Here is a 25,860-nt window from a genome sequence, read left to right on the forward strand (position 1 = left end):
TTGTTAGTCAGCACCACAGTTATTAGTCACTTTCACAGTTGGGGTGGCTGTGACTCAGTGGTAGAGTCGTCATCTCTCAATTGGAAGGTTGAAGGTTCAATCCCAGCTCCTGCAGTCACATGCCGAAGTGTCCTTGAGCAAGATACTGAGCCCCAAATTGCTTCCAGTGTTGTGTGGATATGTATGAATGTGTTGGATAAAACTGATGGTTCCTCTCCACCATCAGTTTGTGAACGAGGTGTGGATGGGTGACCGGTGAGTGTAAGGCGCAAGTTCTTATATAAGTACTTGTCCATTTACAAATATGTAAAAATTTCATTGTGGACTTAAATGCCTCACAGTTGTTGTATCTAGGGATGTCCCGATATTACATTTTCACTTACAATATGATACCAATACTGCAGCATTGAGTATTGATACGATATCAGCATTAAACATGCATACTTTTATTACTTATTTTGTAGTATGTCTGTCATGTTAGAAAAGGCTTGTTTAAGTGATATTATTCAAACATAGAACAGTAGTCAGCAACAGTAGGTTTGAGGAAAAACTGACCCAGTTATTATTAACCAATGGGTAACAGAAACTGCTTATATCGGAGATTTTAGATGCATTCCGATACGATACCGATACTTGTTTTTTTGCTGATATCGAACCGATATCTGATATCAATATCAGACTGGGGCACTGGAGTCGTATCTGAGGCATTTGCCACTTACTGTTGCTGTGACACCAGTAGGTATAGTAGTATAATGACCCAGATGTAATCGAGCACAGATGGCTTATCCTAGTGCAGTGAGATTTAACTTTTTTTTTGTTCTAGAAGATACAGTTGTATTTAGGCTTGTTAGAGCCTGTAACAACGACCCAACATGTAATACAAAGAAATGTAATGAACACATTAAATCGAACAAGTTATTACATTTTGGGCTTAGCTCCTTTGTTACATTATTGCCAGTTATTACGTTTTAAGCTTTATTGCGTTTTTTTTTTTCTTTTTTCTATTACACGGGTCAGTGTTATACATCAGGCTTTATCAAGGCTGCATCTGTATGACCTTGTTCTCACTTGGAGCAGTTTGTAATTATCTGCAAGAACGACCAAAGGCCGGTGGTGTTAGCTCTGCCAGTGTTAGCTGCACCTAGCAAACCAAATTGACATGGTTACCCACTATCTCTGTGATATTGTGTTTGGTTATGTGAATATATTTTGCTTAATTTAACTGTTTTCATGATGTATTCTCACTTCTCCTCTTGTCAGGCACAGTCAGAATTTAAGTTTCTGTTTACTTGCCGAGAAAATTACTAGTTTTGGAGCTTGCACTGTAGAAACTCTGAATTTCTTGTATCGGTCTTGCAGTATGACATTTGTTTCTCTTTACGTTTTTTTCTGTTTTGTTTTGAAACTTGGTCAATAAATCAGGATCTGTAAAAAGAAAAGAAAAGTGGATCTTCAGCATCCAAAATACTGCAGATTCCAGGCTAAGTTAGTGACCCCTGTACCCAGAGGTTTACTCGTCTCCACCAGCGGCCCTCATGCCTTTGTGGGCGATATTCAAATTGCCTTCATGAGTGGTATCTTCAGATGACAGGAGTGTGTGTGATCAGTATTTATAACAAAGCCGGAGCTGCTCCTTCATCATCTGAACTGCTGGTCACAAAGCAGGAGAACCACGTGGAGGATAAGACAGCAGCAAAGTGTTTTTAATGTGAAGGCTGTCAGCTCCTCTCCTCTTAGTTTTCTCACCCTCTGAAGAGCACACGGCCTTATCGCTTTAATTGACTCTTTATCTTTCTGTTAATTTCCTCTTTAGTGCATTAGCTCCCATTCTACCTTTTGATATGTCATTTAACACCGGCTCTTGTATGACTTACAGGAAGTGGCTGTATAGATTACCATATTTCATAAAAAGGCAGATTTCTTCTTTTAACTCTGCTGTCAGGAGGCTTAGCTGCTTCTTAATTGTCTTCATTGTCCGTTAACCTCTGTGATATTGTCTGTTAACCTTTTCCCTTAAAATGAAAGCCACGACTTTGAGTCAGGGCTTTGAATATCGATGCTGTTAAACTGTTTTATTCCTAACACATCTCAAAGCCTGTTTTGTGCATATTTAATGAGTGTGGTAAAATGTTATGGTGCTGGCAGGAGTTTATGGACTGGAGGCTTTACAAAGGCAAACAGAGGGGACTTAAGGGAAGCAGGATTTAACAGTTTGATGCCTGTCGTCTTCCTCCTGGTCTATGTTGGTTCTCTTTCCATTCCAGTACACTTGCGACTGTATAATGAATTATGCCGATGTTGAATTAGCATGTAGCTGTCGCTTTGGCGCTGGTGCTGCCTTGTGACAGGACCACCGTAGCACAGGCCTGCGTCTAGAGAGGGGGCTCCTACTGTGATTTATTAACTGCTAAAGCCACAATGAAGTGTGCCCACTGAAGCACCAATGCAAACAAATAGGGCCAGGGCTGTCACTGTAAATTCATGCAGACAGGCCAACCGCAGCCTGACCAGAAAGGGTTAATTATGCAAAAGCATTTGGCTTTCAAGGCGAGTTCTTGAGCCTGGGCTGATTATACGCGGCAGGATTACATCACAGCTCTGTTTTGTCCTACATGCTGAACCTCGGCACTGTAAAATTTGAGGAAAGACATATTCCTCCAGTCAGTTTGCATGTCTTCAGGAAGTGATCTCATAAATGTGCATGGATCTTTGTTTTTATTTGAGTACAAAATATCAAAATGATACTACGGGTGCAAGATTTTCACAGCTGAGTTATACATCTGAATTTAAAGTATCAAGTTTTTCTCTAATTTTGTAAAACCAAAACCTGGACTTATAAGAAAAATACTTTATACCCTGTAAAAATGTCCTTCTCATTTACAAATCTGCTCAACATTTCAACATCTTCTGCTCACTGATGGAATATTTTTGACCATATATGAAGTTTTAAGATTACTGAATGGCCCCAAACATAAAATTTCAGGTCATTGTTGGAGTATCTTTGATAGAGTGTCAATAAAAAGTGTGCTACTCCTGCAGTTTAACAAATATCTTTGACTTAATGAAAAGTATCATAGATCATTGCTTTTAGGTGTTTAAACTTCAGTAACCGAAATCTAAGAAAGTGTTTTTGTCTTATTGTACTCAATATGAGCCACATTCAATTGGCAAGTCCAGAAACATGTCTTATTCAAGATAATAAAAGTAGAAAGTAAGGCTAGAAGTTTTTTTTTTCCCTGATTTTAATTTCTGATTGTTCATTATTTCAATTTGCTTTTGTAACACCAATCTGTATGAAAAAGTTGAATGATGACGATATTTGCAAACTTTATCGAGAGTCATATTTTCCCAAAAAATGAACAACGCATAAGAGTCAGTTTTTAGGATTTATTCAGGGGAACTGACATCACGTTACTGGATAGTCAAGGAAAAAACTTTTGGTATAATCAAAGACTAAAGTGAAGGATTTAAGTTAAGAAAAAAAAAAGTTGATGAACAAAAGGATTGCGATTTAAAAATCTTTAAAAAAAAAAGTCTGATAGTTATGCTAATCGATTTTTTCTCCTTCCCATAACAAAAGGTTTGAATTGCCTGCAAGAAGCAAAAAAAAAACTGCCAGTGGGGTAAAACAAACTTGCTTTCTGAAATTTGAATAATGTCTTTTATAACCCTACTGACAGATCTTTTTTTACTCCTTACAAGCATTTCAGATGTCATTTTTGACTTAAATAACTTGAAATAAGACATTTTTCTGGACTTGTCTGGTGAATTTGGCTTTTACTGAGTCTCAAATGATATTTTTTTTACTAAAAATAAGACAAAAACACTTGCTTAGACTCCTGTTTTGCAGTGTAAGGACCTCACTTTGTTATAGTTGTATCCTTGTGAAGTGACTTGTAGCACGACTAAATCCTAAAGCTAACAGCGTTGTTAGCATTTGAACTTGATAAACTCAGCAAACAACCTACAGTCAGGTCATTTCTTCACATATATGCTGTTCAATCCTTGATACCGCCTCACTTCACATCTACTTCCCAGATTTCTTAGTGTCATGATCATCTGTTTGGCACAACTTGCTAGTTTCCACCATTGTGTGTTAAAATGATGATAGCTGTGCCTGTTGAGTGGACGTTTTGAGCGTTTTATTACTTCACAGTTAGTTTTTTTCATAGCTAATAGCTAAGTTGTGTTTTTATTGGATAGGAACAGTTGTTTGTTTTTAGTTTAGATGGAGATAAATGTTCCTTCTCCTGAAACAAACCAGCTAAAGAAGTTTGTGTAGAAGTTTCAGATCTTTGATTGAACCCATCTTTAGGTGATTTCTACAGAAAACTCGTATGAAAGGTCAGATTGAAGCTTTACACTCTTCATCATTTTGCACTGCTCTCAGAAATGTCAGGCCAGAGGCTTGTTGATCTGCCTGGACACGTTGTCACCTGACCGGCGTGGAGTGTCACTATCAGCTGCCTCTCCGTGTGAATCTCCCTCTGATGTAACACTGAGGATCACATTTCAGCATCTGGGTGTGGGGCGGAGGGCCCGCCAAGGTGTCCGCCGGTTTGAACCGAGGCGCCCTATCTCTGTCAGAGGCCTTCATGTTTGACCGTCTCTCTTGCTAACTGTGACAGAACAGCCCAACATCATTAATTAAACATCAGCCTTTCCCACAATCAGCGGATCGCCATGACAGGCTGCCATGCCAACAGTCCCCGTCGACATGCCTTGGAAATCTAGACGGGGATTACATATGGTAATGGTTTTTGACAGGCTGCCATTTTCCTCTGTTAATCTGATAGGAGAAGATATCTGGACTGCAGAGCATGGTGTGTTGTAACTCTTTGAGTTTGATATTGTTACGCCATGAAAAACTGAATCATCTTGAAGATGGAAGCAGTGTCCTGGAAGAAATCTTAATCCCCTGACAAGCTTTTGATGGGATCCCAAATATTGTAACTGACTCAAACGTGTATTTTTAGAGCTGGATCCTGCTTGTATCTGCTGTCAATTTCAATATTTCTCACATTTATGATCTCCTGTCATGGATGGCGTGATGATGTGACAAACTATAACAGACCCTGGTGATAACATTTCTCAGAAGTAGCTAGCTATGCTGCTAGCCTCAGGCTGCCAGCACACTTATATTTTGCCACGGTTCATCCCGGCTTCAGAGAGGAGCTGGGTTTATCCTCCGGTCTTTGTTGCATTAAGACTCACCACGGATATAGACCGGCTCTGAAATGTTATTTTACTGTTGCTTGTAGTTCTGGTAATATTTTAATACCCACACCCATCTTCATACGAGGCCACGAGCCAATCTTCTGGAATGACTAATACACCGTCCACGGACATGCTGAAAACAAGCATCGAGGGGGGAGAAAAAGGGTTTAGGCAAGCTGCTCTCCCCCAAATAGGCACGTAAATCATCTCCGAGCATGATATCCTGAGCTTATCCTAAAAGAGCACAAGCTTTTTCCTTCTCAGCAGCGCAGAAATGAAATAAATATTTCCAGATAAACAAGCAGACAGTTAAACATCCACCTCTCCAAAAGCCAATTGCCCCGGGGCTTTTATTAAATATCGATTTGATTTGTAAAAGGCCAGATGCTGCGAGGTTAAATAAATGTCATGTTCTCCCGGTCCAGTTTACTTTTCTCGTCTCCTCAGTCGGTGACATTTTGTCTCGCTGTGTGTACACAGAGCAGTAAAAAAAAACAGCGACTATCTTGACCCAATCCATCCATCCGTCTGTTCGTCCAGAGATGCATTTACAGGAAGACAGGCATGGATCTCTTCTTCTGACATTACGCCTCAGTCCTGCATGCCTTCTGTTATCAGTGAATTCATCAGCAGCCAGAGCCCATTTAAAGATGTTTTTTATTCGTATTAACTGCTGAAATAAAGCAAAGCAATAAAAGCCCCGTGCTCTCCTGCTCGTGAGAATTGCTTGTCAACAGCAGCAGGAAGGAATAAGGCATCGTCTGACAACAAGCCATCTTTGAAACGCCTCCGAGAGGGAAATGGCATCCATTAGAGACGTACAGAAAATGTGTGTTCACCGAGGGAGGGGGGAGTCCAGAGCACACAGACTCACACAGACGCACAGACACACAGATAATTGTTTATCCCTAGGAGAACCTTCAGTGTTTGTCTGCGGGTGGCTAAGTAAGTTCAGCAGCACTATTGGACAGGGAGCGTGCAGCAGACCCAAGGCTCGACAAACATTAGGATGAATCAATTAGGCCGCCATTAGCCAATAAAGTGGCCCTCACTGAGTCGTGTAATTATGACCCACAGCAAAGCCGATTTTATGGAGTCACATTATCCCTTTCTTTCTTTATTAATTTTATTTGTTTGAGATAATCCCCTCCATGGTTTTAATTATGTGCTTTAGGTTCATGGTGGAATAAATAAATCATCATTTGCTTCCATCGCTTCTGAACACTGCGGTTTCCTCCCGTCGCAGGACTGTAACCGTTACGTCTGTCATCTCCGCGAGGATCTCGATGATTAGCCGCCTTAAATTAAAAATGAATACAGTCACATCCTTTCTACCAGATCCACATGAAGCCCTCTCAGAGCAGGTTCCCCGATTAGATTGTGGGATAAGAAGAGCGGCAGGAAGAGCTGATATTATAGGCAGCAGCTACTTAGCTTGTTCCCAGCTCAGAGGACACAGTGTAAGTGTGACAATGTGCTGTCAATGAGGGATGACAGTACACAGCCAACATGGCGTAATGCATTGTTCCTTCCCCGGGTCCCTCCTGACAGATGCTCTCCAAGACAGCTGGATCAGCAGCAAGAATGGCGTCAGGATTCAGGGCTGAGCCGAGGAAGTGATACGCGGCTGATTAGCGAGGGGATACACGTGTCAACAAGCACGGCCTGGGGATCAGGACGGAGTTTGTGTTAATTGTCACTTCAGGGAGCGCTTACAGGTTTATGTTGGAAACCTAGATCTATTTGCTCCCCCTCCGTCCCTGACCTTTCTTATTCCATCTTCCTAAACTAAAAAAGCAGCCTACTTGTTTTTTTCTTTCCTTCCATGAGATCTCCTCAGAAATGACCTTCTCTGCAAAATCCGCTCTTACAAGACTGATGCTGGAGGTGCTTCAAGCCAAGGAAAATAAACAGTCAGTGAACGTTGAAGCTGGAACTTGGCAGAATCCAATCGTTTCTGTGGACACAGGGAATTTTATGTTCCGTTTTTGCATTTGAGAGTCTAGACGTTTTATGAGTTCTGGATGAAATTTGGCCTCGGCTTTTACAGTAACATATCAGAGATTCTCCTTCGTTGAACGTGAGCTGCTGCTCTTTTTCGGCTTGTGCTTTCAAACACACGCTGAAGCTGAGTGTTTGAAAGGAAAAAAAAGACAAATACAGAAATAAAAATTGAAGTACAGATTCTGCTCCACCCTGAAACTTAACGCGGCGTCTTATTTCTTAAGAATGATTCTTTTTTTTTGAGCGTGTGCTCTTCTTTGTCTGGTTTTCTCTTTAAAAAATGACTCCCAGAAACTTCAGCTCATTTCCCACCACGGGGATATTGTGGTGTGCTCTCATTTTAACACCCACTCTGCTCTGGTATTTATGAGGTGGGAGCTATAGGGAAAAAAAAAAAAAAAAAAACGCCTCTCCGTGCTGGTGAGCGTTCAGGAGCCGAGGAGCGATGGGGGTCTCTGTTGATGTACATTAACCAAAGCAGACAGGCGGGTCTCTGGTTTCTGATGTAGCAGGTTTGATCGGGGTCGTAACTCGGCTGCGAGTCGCAGGAGTGTGTAGGTAGAGCGGGTGTGAAGCCGTCCCAGATTGTAGCCTCGAGCCGGTCCATGCATTACAGGAGTGATGAAGGAGTCTGGGTAATGAGACAGGATGTTTGTACAGTCCTGCCACCCCAAGAGACCCCCACCACCTCTCCACCTCCTTCCTCCAACACTCAATCTACCTCCTGCTGAGCCCGTGGCCTGAACCCCTGACCTCTTCCACTCGCCAACAGTTGCCATATTTGCATTTTCAGTCCACTTAAGGGCAAGGAGGGGGCGACTGAGGAACCCCCCCTTCCTTTCCTCTGCAAGTACAGCAGGCCTCATTCTCATCCCTGTGACCCCCTGCCCAGGCCTACCACCCCGGACAGCAGTCTGGGGTTAATGCACCAAGCACTCCTATTGTCTCTGAATTAATGAAGTCCTCCCGCCTGTCCCTTCTCATTCAATGACAACCAGACAAATGACGAATGGTATCGTTTTAAATGGCTATCGACACATGTGGGGCGGAAAGTCACAGAGTCACAGCTCCTTTTAGCACCCCGGCCCCTGTAACGATCACACCGGATGGCGTCGATCCGCTTTCAATATCCACTCTGGGATTATTCAGGATCCTTGCTCCTCCACATCGGAGGGAATGGATGGTTTCTCAGATGGAGGAGGAAGAGTTGGAGTCTGGGAGTGTTTTCACCTCAGAAAATGGAAGGTTGGACTCTGATTGGTTTGAGAATGGCAAGGGAGACCTCTAGTGGAAGGTGGTGGACTCAAAACAGAGGGAGAAGAATCCCAAGATTTCTGGTCTTTATTGTTTCATGTTGGTTCTGAATTTTGCAGATGTGCTGTCATGAAAAACAGTTTTATAAAAGAGGAATGAATAAAAATAACTAAGTAAAAGTGATGGAGGATTATTATCTCAGAGCACTGACCTGAAGGGTGAAAATACATTTAAGAAATAAATAAATAAAAGTCTTATCCATCTGAGTTATCAAGCTAAAACTTTTAATAACTCTTTTAGTATTCATTGCCTTGATTTACTTTGCAATTATGTTTCTTGTGATAAAGTAATCAGTTTAATAATCTTTTATTAAATCAGCAATCCTGTTGACATTCCAGAGCAAAGAGCTGGATCCCTAAAGGGCAGGGATCACGACATGCAGGGACACAGTTTGATAAAGAAAAAGCAATTTCAGAAAAGTGAAATGTGTTGTGACTTAAATGTCCAAATGACCAAATCTGTTGTCTAAATCTGCCTCAGTGCTCTGTGTTGCAGCCCTCTTATAACATTATAGAGTGTATGAGGTCTGTTGTGTGTTTACATTTATGTTTCTGAGCTGAGTTCAGTCACACTTGTGAGGGAAGTTGTCTCTGGTTGTGGATAAACGGATCAGATGTTGTCCCTGTGGTGGTCTTTCTGTAGTAAGTCATCTCCTGTTAAAACATGTAATCATCCACTCCCTGCTCCTCCACTCTCAGCCCGCACTCAGCTGGTGGATGGGTGGGCTCAGCTCAGCAGTGTCAGCCGTGCAGTCACGCTCCTCCACAGCTGACAGCTTGTTACGGTGCATCACGCCACTGTAGGTGTGACCTTTCATGACTGACCCCTGACCTCCTCCTGTCATTGCAGTGCTGAGTATCCGCGGCGCCCAGGAGGAGGAGCCCCCGGATCCCCAGCTCATGCGCCTGGACAACATGCTGCTGGCCGAGGGCGTGTCTGGTCCGGAGAAAGGTGGAGGCTCGGCGGCGGCGGCGGCTGCAGCGGCAGCCTCGGGAGGAGCTGGAGCCGACAACTCGGCAGAACACTCAGACTACAGAGCCAAACTGACCCAGATCAGACAGATCTACCACACGGAGCTGGAGAAGTACGAACAGGTGAGAACAACAGATGATGCATCCTCATCCATTTATATGAGGCTTTATAAGAAGGGCTGCAAAATTCCAGGAATTTCAAATTTAGAAACTTTTCATGAATATTTTCAGAAATTTATGTGAATTTACTGGAATTTCTATGAACTACATTTCCCTGCTCATATGCATGTTACGAGCAGACATGCATGCAAACGTCTGATGCGGTAGTTTTAAATGATATAAATAAATTTTCTACAATTTTTCAGGAATTTTCCTGACAGTCAAACAGTCATAAATATGAACATAAATATTTGTCATAACTAGCCAATAAATACTATACACACTTTTAGGGCTGAAACGATTCCTATCCATAATTCGAGTAATTCGAGTTAAAAAAAATGATCAAGGATTTTTTTCTGCCTTGAGGAATCGTTTAATTTTTTGAATTTAAAATTCATCACCGAAAGTCACTTGTTTTTCCACTCGTCTGAAACAAATTTTTATTTTAAAAATAATTGCCCTTTAACTAAACAAAAAATGTGTTTAATCCGATTACTCGATTAATCGATTAAATTTTCAGCAGAATACTCGAATACTAAACTATTTTAGAGCTGCAGCCCTACACATTTTTATGAGCTTATGAGCTTTTATGAGTTTAACTTAAATGTTTTCATTACTCTAAGTTAAACTGTATCATCAAATATATTAACCATCATCAAAACTTACCTTGACAGGACTTTAGACCCCAAATTCAGAAATGTGATCTCAGTGGAAATGCTGTCGGCAGGTGAAGTAGTGATTGATGGTGATCAGATGAGCTTGAAAATGTTTGCACATATGATTCATGGTAGACAGCTGGATTTCAGATAATTTTTGAAAACCTCATTTAAGATGATAATGCGAAAAAAAAACAGAAAATGTTCAAAATTTCAGAGCCAAAATTTCGCCAAAAATATTTCAAAAAAATTCACGTGAGTTAACGGCAACAAAATCCTGAAAATTTCCAAAATTGCCGAGCTAAAATTTCCAAAGAAATTTTTTTGAAAACTTTCCTGAAATTTGCCAGAAAATTTCGAACACTTTGTAACCCTACTAGTAGGGCTGAATGATTTTGAAAAAAATCTAATCGGGTTTTTTTTGGACCAATTTTCTGATTGCAGTTTAGCATGCGATTTTTTGGGGGGGACAATTATCTTCTGCATTATTCACTATAATACAGAAGCACTCAGTCATTCTAGAGTACGACCAACAAAGCAAAGGATACTGTCACTGTACAAACAAATCTTTCCTGCATTTTTTAATTGGAAAAGAAAAAGGAACACTGTGAAATTTTACTGATCTCCAGTTGTCAGTTAGAGTAACAAATTACACTCAGTAAAGTGAACAAGGGGTATGACAGAAAAAGATCAGGGCCACTGGAAAAAATAAAAAATAAATAACACATTTGAATTTCCGAATTCTGACGTTGATCGGAAATATTTTTATTTTTTTATTTATTTATTTATTCAATTTTTTTTTTTTTCAGTGACCCTAATCCTCTTCTGTAGGATATGGCTCTGCCAGCCACAGTCATTCTATGGCAAATCTCTGTGGCTCAGGTTTTTGCCAGAAAAGAAAGCAGCAGATTGACTTTTCCGTGTTTTGAGGAAGAACAAGTATAAGTTACTGTATTCCTTCCAGGTCTCTGTCCATGAAACTTTTTTTGTATTTTAATTGCAGCTTTTGCGATTTGAAAATTTTATTATATCATATTGCAATGTTGGTTTCAATTCCAATAATTGTTCAGCCCTATCTACTAAGGTTGTTACTACGTCTTTTGGGGGGGGGTATTAAGACCTCTTAAGGTGTCTTGAGACACTTTGATGGCTGGGTGCAACGTTCTCATTAACAGTAGTCATTTCTAGTTATTCATTTTTTCTTCAGAAAGAAACAAACATGATGGAGAAAAATGCTGCAGTCTTAATCAGGCTGTAAGTATTGGTTAAGGCTTATTTCATTTAAACACTTTCATTGAACCGTCTAAGACATGAACCCCTGAATCCTAAATAAACCAAGTACCCCAAAAGTTCCTCATTGACCTCAAAATAGTCCGTAGAGCTTGTTAGAAGAAAAGTTGAGGTGATAAGTTATGCAGCAGAGGCTGAACATCCTGATCTTTCATTAATAGTTTATAAGTGATAGTTAATCTTCCAGCAGGTGGAGTTTTGTAGTGTTATTTTTTGCGCTTTTTCTCCTACACTGCAACTGTAGATCATGCTCTCGACACAAATTTATAGTTGAAAATGTAAATTCTCCTGAAGAGAACCCTGTGACACTTTGTGTGTTTTGAGCTGTAACTCATAAATGTTCAAAAGGCGGGAAAATTAAAAATAAATGTGTTAAAATGAAACTTTTATAAGATGAATCAAATTGATTGGAGGTCCTTGACTTGGAAAAGTCGAGCTACAATTGATCGACCTTCTGTTTGTTTCAGCTCCTCTGGTGCTGCTTTTATTTTCCTCGAAAAAGCTTCTTTACACATGAAAATAATCTACATATTTCTGCAAGTTTGTCAGTTTGTTTTAAAAGTCTGGCAACAAAACAGGATACAAGTAAATGAACAGTGTTAGATAGTGAGGATTTTCTGAAGTTTCTTTACTGTGATTTGAACGAAATATTCAAAAACCTTTCATTAATTTCATTTTGTCCCTGTGAGATCAGTGACTGTCATTCTCACTATCTCTGTCTTTAGACCAGAGTTTCAGTTTCCTCTGCTCCATATATCCAGCCTCAGTTCACATCCAAAAACCACAGCCGTATCTCAGGATATCAGGTGGTGAGCCAGGTACACTAAAATATTTCCTGAATGTACATCACTGTCAGAAAGAATTCACTTTAGATTGTGTTTTCTCCCCAGAATAGCCCAACATATGCAGCCTGTTGTGTGTCTCTGTGTGTATTCCAAGTATAGTCTTGAAAGTCTGTCGGAGGGGTGGGGGGATGATTTCCTCTCATTGCCTTGATAACCGATGCATTCCCGACAATAGCATCCCGCTCAGATGAATGTGAGTAAGACAGATGAACACGCAGATAGACAGACACAGACAAAGCCTGACACGGCTAAATCCAGAGAGAGATCGACAGGAGGAGAGGAAATAAAGAAGAGGAGACAGTAAGAGACGCAGAGTCGGAGTGTAATATCGTGGCAGATTCACGCCTGGTGTCACACGGGGGGGATGAATGAAACGTTGTGGCATGTTCGTCTCTCAGGGTGGCTATGTTGTAAAAGTGTGTGTCTGCGAGGGGAACAGCTGTCATTGGATTCTCTCAACACACTGCCATCACCACTTGTGTTAAATATGAAATATATCAGCGCTTATATTCCCCCTTGGCTCGGTGAGAAGACTTGGCCCAGAACTACATTAAGCAAAGAGCTGGATTTTATTTTTTTGAGCTTTCCTTCATCTGCGAATTTAAAATACCTTGTGTCGTGTACGCTCGGATCTTCATCTCTTCTGTGGTGTGGCTTCTTTTATGGCCTCATTCACAAATTAAACTCTTCTTCACACTTTTTACGACCCAAGGCGAAGGTTTTTTTTTTGTGTGTGTGTGTGTGTGTTTCTTTTTCTAACATGCTCCTGTGTGTGTGTGTGTTTATCCGTCTTACAGGCATGCAACGAGTTCACCACCCACGTGATGAACCTCCTGCGAGAGCAGTCACGCACACGGCCAATTTCGCCCAAAGAGATCGAGCGCATGGTGAACATCATCCACCGCAAGTTCAGCTCCATTCAGATGCAGCTCAAACAGAGCACCTGTGAGGCCGTTATGATCCTGCGCTCCCGCTTCCTCGATGCCAGGTGTGTGTCCTTGTGTACACATTCCCATTCTGAGAATCACACACACACACCCACCATGCTCCGTGCTGAAAATAACCTCCCAATTTAACAACACTGCAAATCATCAAGCGCCTCCCTCGCAGCCTGATATCCATATGAATGGCTGATGTAGGAGGCCCATCATGCTATGAACATGCTGTAACACATGCTGTTTAGCTACTTACCAAACACACTGGGCTGGTTTGCTGCTGTGGATGCCATTTGGACCAGAGTACCCAGCAACACCGGCCAACAAGAGTACCCTGCCTGTTCCATAACACTAACTATTTCCCTTTTTTAATGTAATCGCTTGTTCCTTTTGATGCGTGCTTGGGATTTGCATACATTTCTCCAAGGATAAACGTCGCTCAAAGTCGGAGTTGGAGGCAAAACATTTAAATGAGGCATGCGCTCCCTTACAAAGCTCCCTATCTATTCTCTTGCAAATTATTGTGGTGGAGCAGCAGCAGCAGCATGGAGGGGAAGGGGAAGGGAGAGGAAGAGGGGGAGCTTTCACTGGTTGAGAGGCACTGCCGTGTTCGGCTCGGCTGATTAATCTACTGGCTGCTGGAGCCCATGCTGTGCGCATTTACATATTCTCGAGCAGGCTTTTGGAGTGCGGGACAGAGATTTTAGCACAAATCTCCTCACCGGTGGATACATGCATGGAGATTTTACAGGGTTCCCCTCCAGCTTATGTAAAGCTCTCTTTAGATGTGGCACACGCAGACGTGACCTGATGAGTGCAGTAGATACAAGGTCAGTCAACTCATGGGTATCAGCATGTGACATCTGTCTGCGTTAAGGTGTGTGTGTGGCAGGAGGAGGGCGATGCTACTGAAATGTATTCCAGTAATATAAGACTTATAAATCCAGAGATTTACTCTGTAAATTTGAGCAATTTTATTCCCAAACAAACATGGACAACTTAGCAAAGTTTGATGGGAGCTGGAGGCTAGCTTAAACTTCATCTGATTGGCTAAAATATATGACCTCACAGCCACCTAACCTCCTGAGACTCAAGATTGTGTCTGGTACGGATTTTTTATTTCTCCTTACTATATGCAATAAGGTAGACCTATGCAGTCTAGAAACTAAAGTTGGTCTTTTAACAGATACTTTGGTTATTTGTGTTATGACTTTGCTATAAGTTTCTGATTAGTGTTATTGTTAGGGATGTTCGATACCATTTTTTTTAAAGACCGATACCACTAGTACTTTTGATACACTAAATTTCAGTTGACATAATAGATTATTTTGAACAAAGACAGCACAGCAACTCTGCCATTAAATCCAAAATAAAACACAAACAACTCACTTAGGCATGCACCGATCGATCGGTGCCGATTTCCTTAATTTTGGGGGATCAGCAATCGGCCCATCCATACATATGAAACTGATCTTGTATACCTCTGGGAAGGTCTGACAGCCAGCCATTGTTGCTTTGTGCTCTGAGACCTAAAACTCAGGACACTCTATCGGTTGTTAAAGTTAAAACATAAAGATTGTATTGTTTCAAAGGTATTGTTCAATGATTTTCAATAAAATAAGATTGGAAAATTGGAGGTATATGCTGTCAGTCATAAAAAAAAAAAAATGATATTGGCCCAAATCGGTATCGGCAGGTCAGGCTTTTTAAAGATCAGTGATCGAGCAGAAAATTGTGATTGGTGCATCCCTACACTCACTTTGAGGTTATGTTTTCCATTAACAAAAGTGCAAAATAAAACTAACACCTTTTAGAGTTTAGGTTATAAAGAGTTAGAGTATAAACTTAAGTGCAAAATAAAACAGTTTAACAGTTAATTCTCCCTGGTTTATTCATGTTCTCTGAACAGGAGCTGACACATATTTGCGTATTTTCCTTGTAAAAGACTGGTACTGGCCTGATACCCATTACCAATAACAGTACTTGCTCATCCCCAGTTTTTGTACTTAAATATTCTGTTTTTTCCACTGAAATTGGTGAAATGTTGTGCTACTAGGGGTGGGAGAAAAACGCTATATCATATATTGGGATTTTTTGTTTGGCAAAATCAAAATCTTGTTTCTTTATCAGAAAATCTTTTTTTATTTTTTCAAATATAAATTCTTCATTTCAGTCTTTGTTTAAAAACTGGGTTGGAAAAAAGTTACAACTTTTCTCCAGCAGAGGGTGAAATGTTTCTCTCTGACACATGATGTGCATTTTATGGTAAAATATGGCTCCTTATATAGTCTGTTGACATTATCATCATCATTTAACTTTTTCACGTGGTCTGGTGTTAAAGAAGGAAAGTAAAAATCGCAAAAATGGTTAACGTTGAAGAATCGCAAGTTAAATGAAAAAATCATAACAGAATGGAATCGCGAGAATAACATATCGTCCCAGCCCTATGTGCTACTACCTAGGGGTTTTATGATTTTCGGGTTACCAATTCGATTCAAATTCAATTCTTCGATATTTCTGGTTTATGGGATTTTTAGTTCACTTTTTTGACACTAGACCATGTGAAAAAGTTGATTGATGATGATGTCCGCAGACTGTATCAGGAGACATATTTTCATCAAAAAATGCATATCATGTTATTCAGATTTTAAGATTTGTTCAGGGGATCTGACATCTCAACTTTTTTCCAATCCAGCGTATAAAAAAGACTGACATGGAGGATACAAATCTGAAAAAAAAGATTTTTGACCAAAAAAAAAATCACGATTAAGAATCGTTAAACAAAAAGTTCTGATACTACGATACTTTAATTTTTTCTCCCACTCCTACTTCTACCATAAGATGACATGGACAATGTCCCTTAATGTGGCTGATGGGTTAAAGTTTAAAAAAATGAAGTATCATGGGTCTGAGAGACAGAACTGTAACGTCCACATATGTGGAGGCTGGGTCTGAAGAGGTTGAATTCATTGTTTTTGTACCATAGGACTCATGTTTGTGGTTGAAGACAGATATCAAATTACTAACCTCACTAAAAAGTATTTTGTCTGGATGCTGAGTGACTCTAAAACAAAAATAGCCTCCATCTTTCCTCACTCCTCTTCTATTTTTAATATATGTAATTATCAGATTGGCACAAATCGCTGTGAGCCTGCCTCCACTTTTTTTCTAACTCACGGACTCAAAGTGTTTTGGTTTTAGTGGATTCTGAATAGGTTATAATGGCCCTCCATGTGCTATTATTGCTACTGCTAATTCTATTTTCAGTTGCTGATAAACAGAGCTGGAGTGAGCAGTCCTGAGCCAAATTGTTCCCCAGAGTGCTGACAAAGTGTTTCAAAGCAAAACTACAGCTGAATTTAAAGTTTCTTATGTGCCAGAGGTTTACACACAGCGAGTAATGTGCTTCAGCATCAAGAACAGGTAGAGCCGAAGAGGCTTAGGAAGACTGGGGTATTAGCAGAGCTACATCCAAAGCACTAGGCTCAGATTAGAGAGAGAAAAGAGTTTTTAATGAGCAGTTTTGTGTAATGAGGAGTCTTTCTTAAAGCATTAAAAATCAACTGTTTAGCAGGGTGCTGATGAGTCACTCTTTATAGATGCAAGCAGCAGAGATCCCACAGATCTTAAAGGCCCTGTAAGGAATTTATCAGTGACTCTGAATTAGTCTTACCTCAATATATTTGCCTGCTCACAATCCACAATTTAAAATGAGATTATATACAACAAAATGGTTATTCATAATCTGATTATCCTTGGAATTTTTTATTAATGTTGAACTATGGAGCTGGACTGTCAAAAAGAAAAAGGAGGTCAGAGCAGAAGAAAGCTAAACCGGAGAGTGGCAGAGAACGGGCTAAAACACAGGTCAAACTGTTTGTGCTAATGTTCATTCCAACCCACATGCAGTCTTTCAATAAAATCAAGAGTGAGGTTACGTTAGCTCTGCTTGGTGAGGTTGGAGTTGGTAGATGAGCTCTGGTAGGACATAACCAGGATTCACTAACGTTACAGACACGTCTCAGAGCAGCGGGCTGTGAGGAACAATAAACAGATAGTCTGCTCAACAACAAACTGAGCAATTTAACTTTGTAAAAAAGTTTAATTGCTGTCACCTTCAAACAATAGCTATATGTAAATACCAAGGGGCAACACCAAGTTTACAGAAATGAAGCTTATGAGGAAATACTAAAAGTTTATGTTCATTGAGAATCTGCTTGAGGCTTGCTGCAGAAAGACTGGAAGTCACATGCACACCCAGCCCAAAAAATTGACTTTAACAGCATTAAAAAGCATATTTACAGCCTGGTTCAAAACACGGCTTAGGTCTGAAACACTGATTGTGATATTAGCACTCACTGTATGGTGGGTGAATTGTTTCCTAAGATATTAGGATTGTTTTCTTATCCAATCAGAGACACAGCTCAGGTCACATGGCTGCCAGGCGCCCTATAGCTGTTAGAATGAAAGCCCAAAGCCCCCTTCATATCCAATGTGGCTGTGTCTGTGGATTGGTTTCATTTCACTGTATCAGGAACAGATGGGTGACGTCCCAGAGACTACATCTATGTTTTATACAGTCTATGGTAACTACAGATAAATACATTACCTCACTGCTTTGCATTCTGGGGAAAGTTGTCTTGAACAAAGTAAAGTAGTGTCATAAAGAAGATCTGCTCTCCAAAAAAAACACGCGCCTTGGCAAAAGTCACATTTTACGACAGTGGGTGATGGTGCTCATGGGAAACAGTGTTTGACCTGGAAAAACAGTACCAATTCTGGCCACAGGTGTCACTGCAGTCAACACCAAACAAATAGACTTTACAGAGCCTTTAACTAATAACACAGCTCTAAACAAAATAAACCAAGAGCTGTTGACTCTGACTTGTTTCAGACTGAGCGTAAGATGCTGAATCTAAGCCAAAGTATTGATCAAATAATTTTTTTAGAAATTTAATTTTCCAAGTTTTAAAGCCTGGTTCCGAGGGCTTCAGGCTTCTCTGAATTACCACTTTGGTAAGTTTCTAGTTCGTACAATAATACAGGCATAAAACAACATATCATGCTGTTTGTTAAAAGTGCTTTTTATGGCTACGATTCTCTGGAACACAAAATAAATCCTGTAGCATTTTCACCCACCGATTTGCACCAGTTACCCAAAGTTAGCAGAGAGCTAGCTTGAGCTGTGTGTATTGATATTACACTCTGTACAGTGCTCTATGTGGTACATGGAGAATACATATACTGATTAGGAAAGTGTGTCTTTTTTTTACATAGAATAACTTTTAGATATCATGATAGACTCAGGGTCCAACACTTTGAAACTGCAAATACTCATGTCACTCGATGTGTTTAGATGTTTTAAAAGCCGCTCTCCATGACTTTGACTCATGTATTAAGTCTTGTTTACCATCCAGGTCAAAATATCTTAGTGTCAGATATCATGTCAGTAATCTCTGATATGTAACTGACTTGAGATGCAGATTTAAACAGAAATGCACAACAGTTTCCCCTTAGTACTGTGTTTTAGAGATTCCTGTCTTGACCTTTTTTTGCTCCTTCTGCAGACGGAAAAGACGAAACTTCAACAAACAGGCAACAGAGATCCTGAACGAGTATTTCTACTCACACCTCAGTAACCCCTACCCCAGCGAGGAGGCCAAAGAAGAGCTGGCAAAGAAGTGCGCCATCACAGTTGCCCAGGTACACCACCGAGTCCTAAACCCCATCTGCAGGAAAACAACTTCACATTGAATTGTGAGACAAACACGATTTCTAGTCTGAAGCAGCTGCGAGTGTCTTGGCAAGTAACCTAATAATAAGTTTTCTGACTGTCATGAGTACAGACAGCTCCTCTGATCTTTTAGCAGTACCTTTCATTGAGACAACAAAGGTACTCAAAGTATAAATATGCCATGTCATAAGTTTGTCATCTCGTAATTCAAACCAGACAAAGCTATTTTGGACCAATGACTCTTTGTTTCTATTGAAGTAACACGAGCTCCAGACAACACTGCTGTCACCGCTCCTCACTCATCATATGGTGGAACAAATTGTCTCATAAAACTCTAATAGGACTCAGTAAAAGAACCACAAGCTGTCACAGTGAATGAAAATTAACCACCTATGTTCAAAATTGATATTCAGAAAACTTTTTAATATGGTTGATTTTTTTTTCACTGCAAACTTAAAAAAAAACGTATAAATTGATTCATAAGAAAGATCAATGGGGTAATTTATTGTGAAAATAACAGTTTCAGCCCTACAGTACATGGAAGTAATTAGAAGGACCATTAGCCTCTGAAAATTAGCACTGCAGTTATCTGATGTACGATAAATCTAACAGTAACTTACCAAACATCCGAATACATTCAGATGTTTGAGCCAATAATGCTGACGAATGAAAACGAGTGAAATATTCAGGCAACTTGTTTTTTCATCTCTGCATTCTAGTGTTGAAGTTGTGTCAATCCTGTGAGAATTGATAATAAGGAATGACAACACCAAGGTAAACAGCAGTTTGTGTTTAGGATCCATCATTTGGGAATGGATTGTTTTCTCAATTGGTTTCATTAATTTATACCGAGTGATTCGAGGATGCATCTGGGTCTGATTGAGGGAGCTGCTCGGCGGCTGAATGATTTGTAGAGTTTCTGTTTCTTGGCCATAATAAAGGAGAATGTTTACCTAGTCTGTGTATTGGAAAGTTTGCAGGATTGATTTGGTTTTCATTTTAATGTTGTTTATCATTAGTGCTGGGATTACCCCCCTGGCTTCATCTGGGAGTCCATTAGCAGTAATGGGTGTTAGCGGATGTTGACTGATTGGTGCTTGCGTGAGTTCTGATGATAGCTGCAGTCATGGTGACATAATGAGACTGTTATTGGCAATCATTCCACTCTGGCACTAATGCAGATTCACAGCACCAGTCTATGTAGCCCCTTCCTCTTACAGAGGCTCTCTGCAGCGTTACACATGCCATTAAGGCCGTGCAAGCTAAACACTACCCTGAATCCTCTAAATGCTCAACTGTGGAGAGGCTCTGTGCGTCAGGGTTTCACGAGAATTAAACTACCTTTCTTCTCTGTCTGCTCAGGTTTCCAACTGGTTTGGGAATAAAAGAATCAGATACAAGAAAAACATTGGTAAGTTCCAAGAAGAAGCCAACATGTACGCTGCGAGAACTGCCGTGAATGCGGCTAATGCATCCTCACATGGGAGCCAAGCAAATTCACCCTCAACTCCAAACTCTGCAGGTGAGACAGGAAGTCTCTGCTCAGCTTTTAGCCATGTACCTCCTCTCTGTCCTTTACTACAGCTTAGCAACCATTGCAGTGTATCAGTTTGAGGCCATTTCCGTTTTGGTGCCGGTGATTTATAAGGAATAACAGAGTTATTACTAACATAAAGGAAGTTTATGTGCAAGCAACACACCTTGCAGCATTATTGTATTGAACAGGTCCCTTTAACAAGCTCTACCACCCAGTTAGAGCAAAGCTGTGTCAGTAATCAGGCAGCCTGAGCCCCATGTCAAGTCTCCTTCTCTCGTCCTCGTGCTAATCATATTCTTCATGTTTGACTGTTTCAAATCTGTCCTCATTATACTGCAGTACTGACATTATAGTGGTTTCCTTATTGTCAACATATCACATTATATAAGAAATGTAGAACAAATTGACCCTTGTTACAAGCACAGCATTATGTTCTTGTTCCTTTTAAATAAATCTAATATATTTATAAAAGATAATATGAAACCAATTAGCCCCAGAATTGAATCAGGTAACATATTTCTTAACAAGACTTTGGACTTAAAATGTTTTCTTAAAAGGTTTTTTAAGGAGTCCATCTTGAATCATATGAATAAAATGTCAATTTTACTTTTTTAATGTGATTTGTTGACTATAACACAAAAACAGAACAATTCTAACGTTATCTGCAACTTAATGTGCTGTCTTACCAGAATAGGGAAAAAAACATATAGCCGAGCAAAGAACAAGCATTTGAAGCTCAACAACCCAACTTAGATCAACAAAAACACAAAATACATAGTCATTTTTGTGTTTTTTGTCATCCCATTGTACTCATTATCACTAAATTAATCCAAAATTCCTGCAAGTTGGAAAAGGGTAAATATTGGAAGATGCATTTGTCACATTTGACAAAGCTAGCTGCATTTAGCACCTGCGCTAAGCTAGGCTAAACTCAGCGGGTGCTTACTCCTGTGCTTCTTCTGAATGAAAAATCACATATTTGACATAAATGTGATCATGTGACCTCTTCACTTCTGGTAAGACAGCAACATCAGCTCTTTGACTGCTCTTTGAATCTCCTCTATTGTTCTAGCCTTAGCCTAACCTGGAATAACCTTTTTACAAGCTTTACTCAAACTCCTCTCTTATTTCTATGTCTGGTAGTGAAAACTGCTATACAATAACTACCTCTTGAGTCAGTTGACAGGTCTTTATCTCCTGTGTCCTTGATTTGTTTCTTCCTGGCTCCATTTCTCCCAGCTAACAGAGCCTGTGTGGCTGCTAGCTAACCTGTGCATGTTGCCTGATCTTGCTTTAGCCTTTAGCCTGCTCTCTGTCTCTCTGTGATTCCACTGCTCCCTCTCTCCTCTTTTAGGTTCTGCTGGCTCTTTTAACATGTCAAACTCCGGGGACTTGTTCATGAGCGTGCAGTCTCTCAATGGGGACTCGTACCAGGGGGCTCAGGTGGGAGCCAACGTGCAGTCACAGGTAGGGGTCGATAATTCAGGGGCAGAAACGCGATGACGCTCTCATGGCAGACACTTTTGCTTGTCATATGCAGGTGAAGAAGATGTGTTACACGAAGAAATATTAAATTCCAAGTAATATTATAACCCAATTTAGTCAAATTAGCTAATTATAAAGCCACATGTTCCCATCGTGTACAGATTTTATTACATCTTCACCATCATTGCAAAATTGTTCTTTGAATTGGCTTTAGAAATTAATTTAACCTGAACAAACTTAAACCTCTCCTCTTTCTGACTCCACTGCCTGGATAAGGGAGCCAACTCTCCAGTCTAGACGACTGCTAAGACGCTACAAAGCCATCATTAATGTTTTCAGATAGAGCTGTTTTCTCCGCGATGACAAGTCAAAATGTCTGTCTCAATAGAGAGGACCAAACAGCCCCTTTTCTGGCTCCACTAAAGCGCTCGTCACAGTCTCAAGGGCAGAATGTGTTGGCTGTGTGAATAGCTTTTATTTTAACTTGTAAAAAGCAAACATTTCTTATCCTGAGTTCTCCTTTTGTTTGATGGACCTTGTTTCCTCCAAGGATAGACTTGCAGCAGTGTACTCTTGTTGTCTCTCTTGTTGTCTTGTCATCCCTCTCTCTTTTCTCTTGTGTTTCTCTTGTGTTGACTCTGACCTTGCTTTGTTTGTTGTCTCCGACTGTTTCAGGTGGATACCCTTCGCCATGTTATCAGTCAGACAGGCGGATACAGTGAAGGACTCACAGCCAACCAGATGTACAGTCCGCAGGGCATCAATGTAAGGATTCTTTTTATATGTCTTTCTCTCCTACCAATTATTTTGAAGCCATAGGGCTCAGAATGCCACTTAGTAGGACTTGTCTCTGCTCCGTGGTCACCTAGTTGATTGCTTCTGTATCGCTCGTGCCATGGGCAGCACTCTGCCCGGCGTATGCAGGCATGGGGCTGGCCACACACATGCAGCGCCGCTGTCTGAGCCTGTCACGTCAGATCAGGTCTGTCGTAGCACCTGCAGCCACGTACAGCCAGCCGTGAGCAAACTGCACAAACAGGTGACACCTCCTGCTCTGGACTTCGAATTCCCCCCTGACCACCTGACCCATGATTAGCAGCCCAGAGGGCAGACGCTCCCATTAAAGCCTCGCAGGAGACAGTGCTGCTGCCCCACTAAAACCTCACGCTGCTGGAAACAAGTCTTCATGTGCCGTGGGGGCGTGTTCCCCTCGTGTTTGTCTTATTTTGAAGCAGAGTTCGGGTAAAGAAGCGGGGGGTGGAGGAGGGAGGGAGGGGTTGGGGGTTTTGCTCGCTGGCGGCTGCGAACAGTAGGGAAATTCACAGCGACAAGCCGTGTCGTAAAGGGGAAAATCGATAAGACAGACACAAGGAGAGCAGAGTGTGGACTTGGGACAGCAATCCAAGTGCATTGCTCAGATCATGTTCCTGCCACACTAATGGCCCTGACAGCGAGCCGCGCTGAGAGGACGAGGACGGTCACAGCCGCGGCTGGGTTCCTCCGCTGTCGTCGTCGTGCCTCAGTGGCCATATGATAATCAGATGAAATGTCTCCTGTATAAAAACATGTATGTGTATTCAAATCGGCTCCTGGCTGCTCGGAGCCCATCCCGCAGCCAGCTGTGCTAACCCTGAGAGGCCGCTAACGTATTCAGGCCCTGTTCTTTCTCAGTCCTTTGACCTCACAGATACGGTTCTCCTTGGACGCCTGCTTGCTCTACCACATCTTACAGTGCCACAATATGCTGTGTTATTCACTTTTATACCCTGTAAAGAAGCTCGGCAATGCATAATGTAGGAGCGGGATATCTGCCTGGCAGCCTGTTTGCCTGTGATTTATGTAGCTGGGGCAAGTGAGTTAGAAATTTTGGCTCCTCACCCACTTCTTATGCTACGATATGTGCTCCTCTGAACTGCCTGATTTATTTCTCAAAGAAGTGGTGTTTCAGGCCAAAGTGTTTAACCGTGAACGGCGTTCCACATTTATCATCAGGGTCTTTTCTTTTCTGTTTTAGAGACGCCAAGTGGGTTTTACTACATGGCACAAGAGAGAGGCTTTGTTCAAGAAAGGGAAAATGTATCAGCTTCAGAGTCTCCTATGATCACCATGTGTGGTCTCAACAGGGGTTGCAAAATTCCGGAAATTTTTTAATCTCTCTGGAAATTAATGGGAATTATGAGTAATTTTTTTCAGGAATTACATTTACTGTATGTACCTGGTCAGAGAAATATTAAATATTTTGGTTTAACATAGGCAGACATGCACGTAAACATGTCAAATGCAATATTTTTAGATGACATGTCTGAATTTTTAGTAATTTTTGGGGAGTTTTCCTTACTGAGTCTAACTGTCATGAATAAATACTTAAATATTTATCCTAGTCAGTAGGGGTGGGAGGAAAAATCAAGTCATGAAGTGATTTTTTTTTAAATAAATTTATAAATCTGGATTTTTTTGTCAAAAATTGATTTGATTTGATTTTTTCAGATGACTAATGTGATAATGTGATGTGCAATTTTGGGGGAAATTTTGGCTCATGGTATACACTGTGGACATCATCATTCAACTTTTTCACATGGTCTAGTGTTTAGAAAATTAACTTGAGAAAAAATCGCAGAAACCAGAAATATTGCATATGAATCAAATTGGCAACCCAAATTAGGGATGGGTACCGATTTGGGTACATTTTTAGGTACCGACCGAGTTATGACAAAAGTACCGGGTATCGATTCATGTAGATTCAAAAGGTACCATGTTTAGGTACCCAAACGCATTCTTGTGACTGTAAGGGAGTGGAAGAGTAGGTGATTTTCCATGCTGGACATGAATACAGCATTTCAAGATTATACAATGAAGAATAAATTTGTTAAGTTGTAAAAAAAGAAAATGTTTTATTATTAAACAAATTGACATTTTTTACCACATAAACACAAAAAAGTACAGAAAATTGGTACCGTTGAGTACCCATACCGATTGCCAGGTACCAGGCATTGGTACCGTATCGTTTCAAATGTGAAAGGTACCCAACCGTACCCCAAATTCCTAATAGAATTGAACAGGGAGAAAAGCATATTGTCCCAGCCCTAGTAGCTAATCCCTAAAAATTGTACACATTGTTGGAGCCATAATTTAGTTTTCCGTTTTTTTTTTTTTGTTTTTTGTTTTTTTTGTAATTTTGTTACCCCTTAAAAGCCAGACCCATGATCCTTTTTTTTTTTTTAAACTTTGACGTATTAGCCACATCTAGGGACACTGCCCACATCATCTTTTGGTGAAATTACAACATTACAACCATTGTAGTAAAAAAAAAAAAAAAAAGGAATGTATTTAAGTATGATGACCCTTCTAACAATCACTTATAGAAAACTAATGACACAAATAATCAAACTTCCCATACAATGACCAAGTTTAGATATTATACTTATTAAGTCTTACTTATCCCACTTAGTAAGGCAAACTAAAAATTGCCCACCAGACAAAAGGTTGGGTCTTAAGAAGTTAAGGAAAAACATTCAGTGTATACATTGTTTTACATTTGAACAGTAGGTGGTGCTTGACACCAGTGAATATGTTTAGAGAGCTCAGGTAATGAACCAGGTGTGTGGGTAGGAGGAGTCAAAAACAGTTTTTGACTGTGTCAGTGTGTAGGGCAGCATTGCTTGGTTCAATGTTCTTTGTGTTAAATTAAAAAAATTGATTTTGATTTATATGGA

At 40.5% G+C, this 25,860-nt stretch overlaps 1 protein-coding gene across 2 annotated transcripts in view; it reads left to right on the forward strand.

The window, feature by feature from the left end:
• LOC141788967 (pre-B-cell leukemia transcription factor 1-like) overlaps positions 1 to 25,860 on the forward strand; it is an 80,204-nt gene that overhangs the window by 50,930 nt on the left and 3,414 nt on the right. The window contains exons 3-8 of one of the 2 annotated variants that reach the window (XM_074668190.1): positions 9,385 to 9,629; positions 13,254 to 13,444; positions 18,959 to 19,094; positions 20,488 to 20,647; positions 22,017 to 22,129; positions 22,823 to 22,912. In XM_074668190.1, coding sequence (XP_074524291.1) covers positions 9,385 to 9,629; positions 13,254 to 13,444; positions 18,959 to 19,094; positions 20,488 to 20,647; positions 22,017 to 22,129; positions 22,823 to 22,912 — 935 coding nt within the window. The remainder of the gene's footprint in view (positions 1 to 9,384; positions 9,630 to 13,253; positions 13,445 to 18,958; positions 19,095 to 20,487; positions 20,648 to 22,016; positions 22,130 to 22,822; positions 22,913 to 25,860) is intronic. The other variant, XM_074668191.1, reaches the window with a different exon arrangement.

Source organism: Halichoeres trimaculatus, unplaced genomic scaffold, assembly GCF_033239565.1.
Source record: "Halichoeres trimaculatus isolate MK-OKI-2021-1 unplaced genomic scaffold, fHalTri1.1 fHalTri1_scaffold_4, whole genome shotgun sequence".
NCBI lineage: Eukaryota > Metazoa > Chordata > Actinopteri > Labriformes > Labridae > Halichoeres > Halichoeres trimaculatus.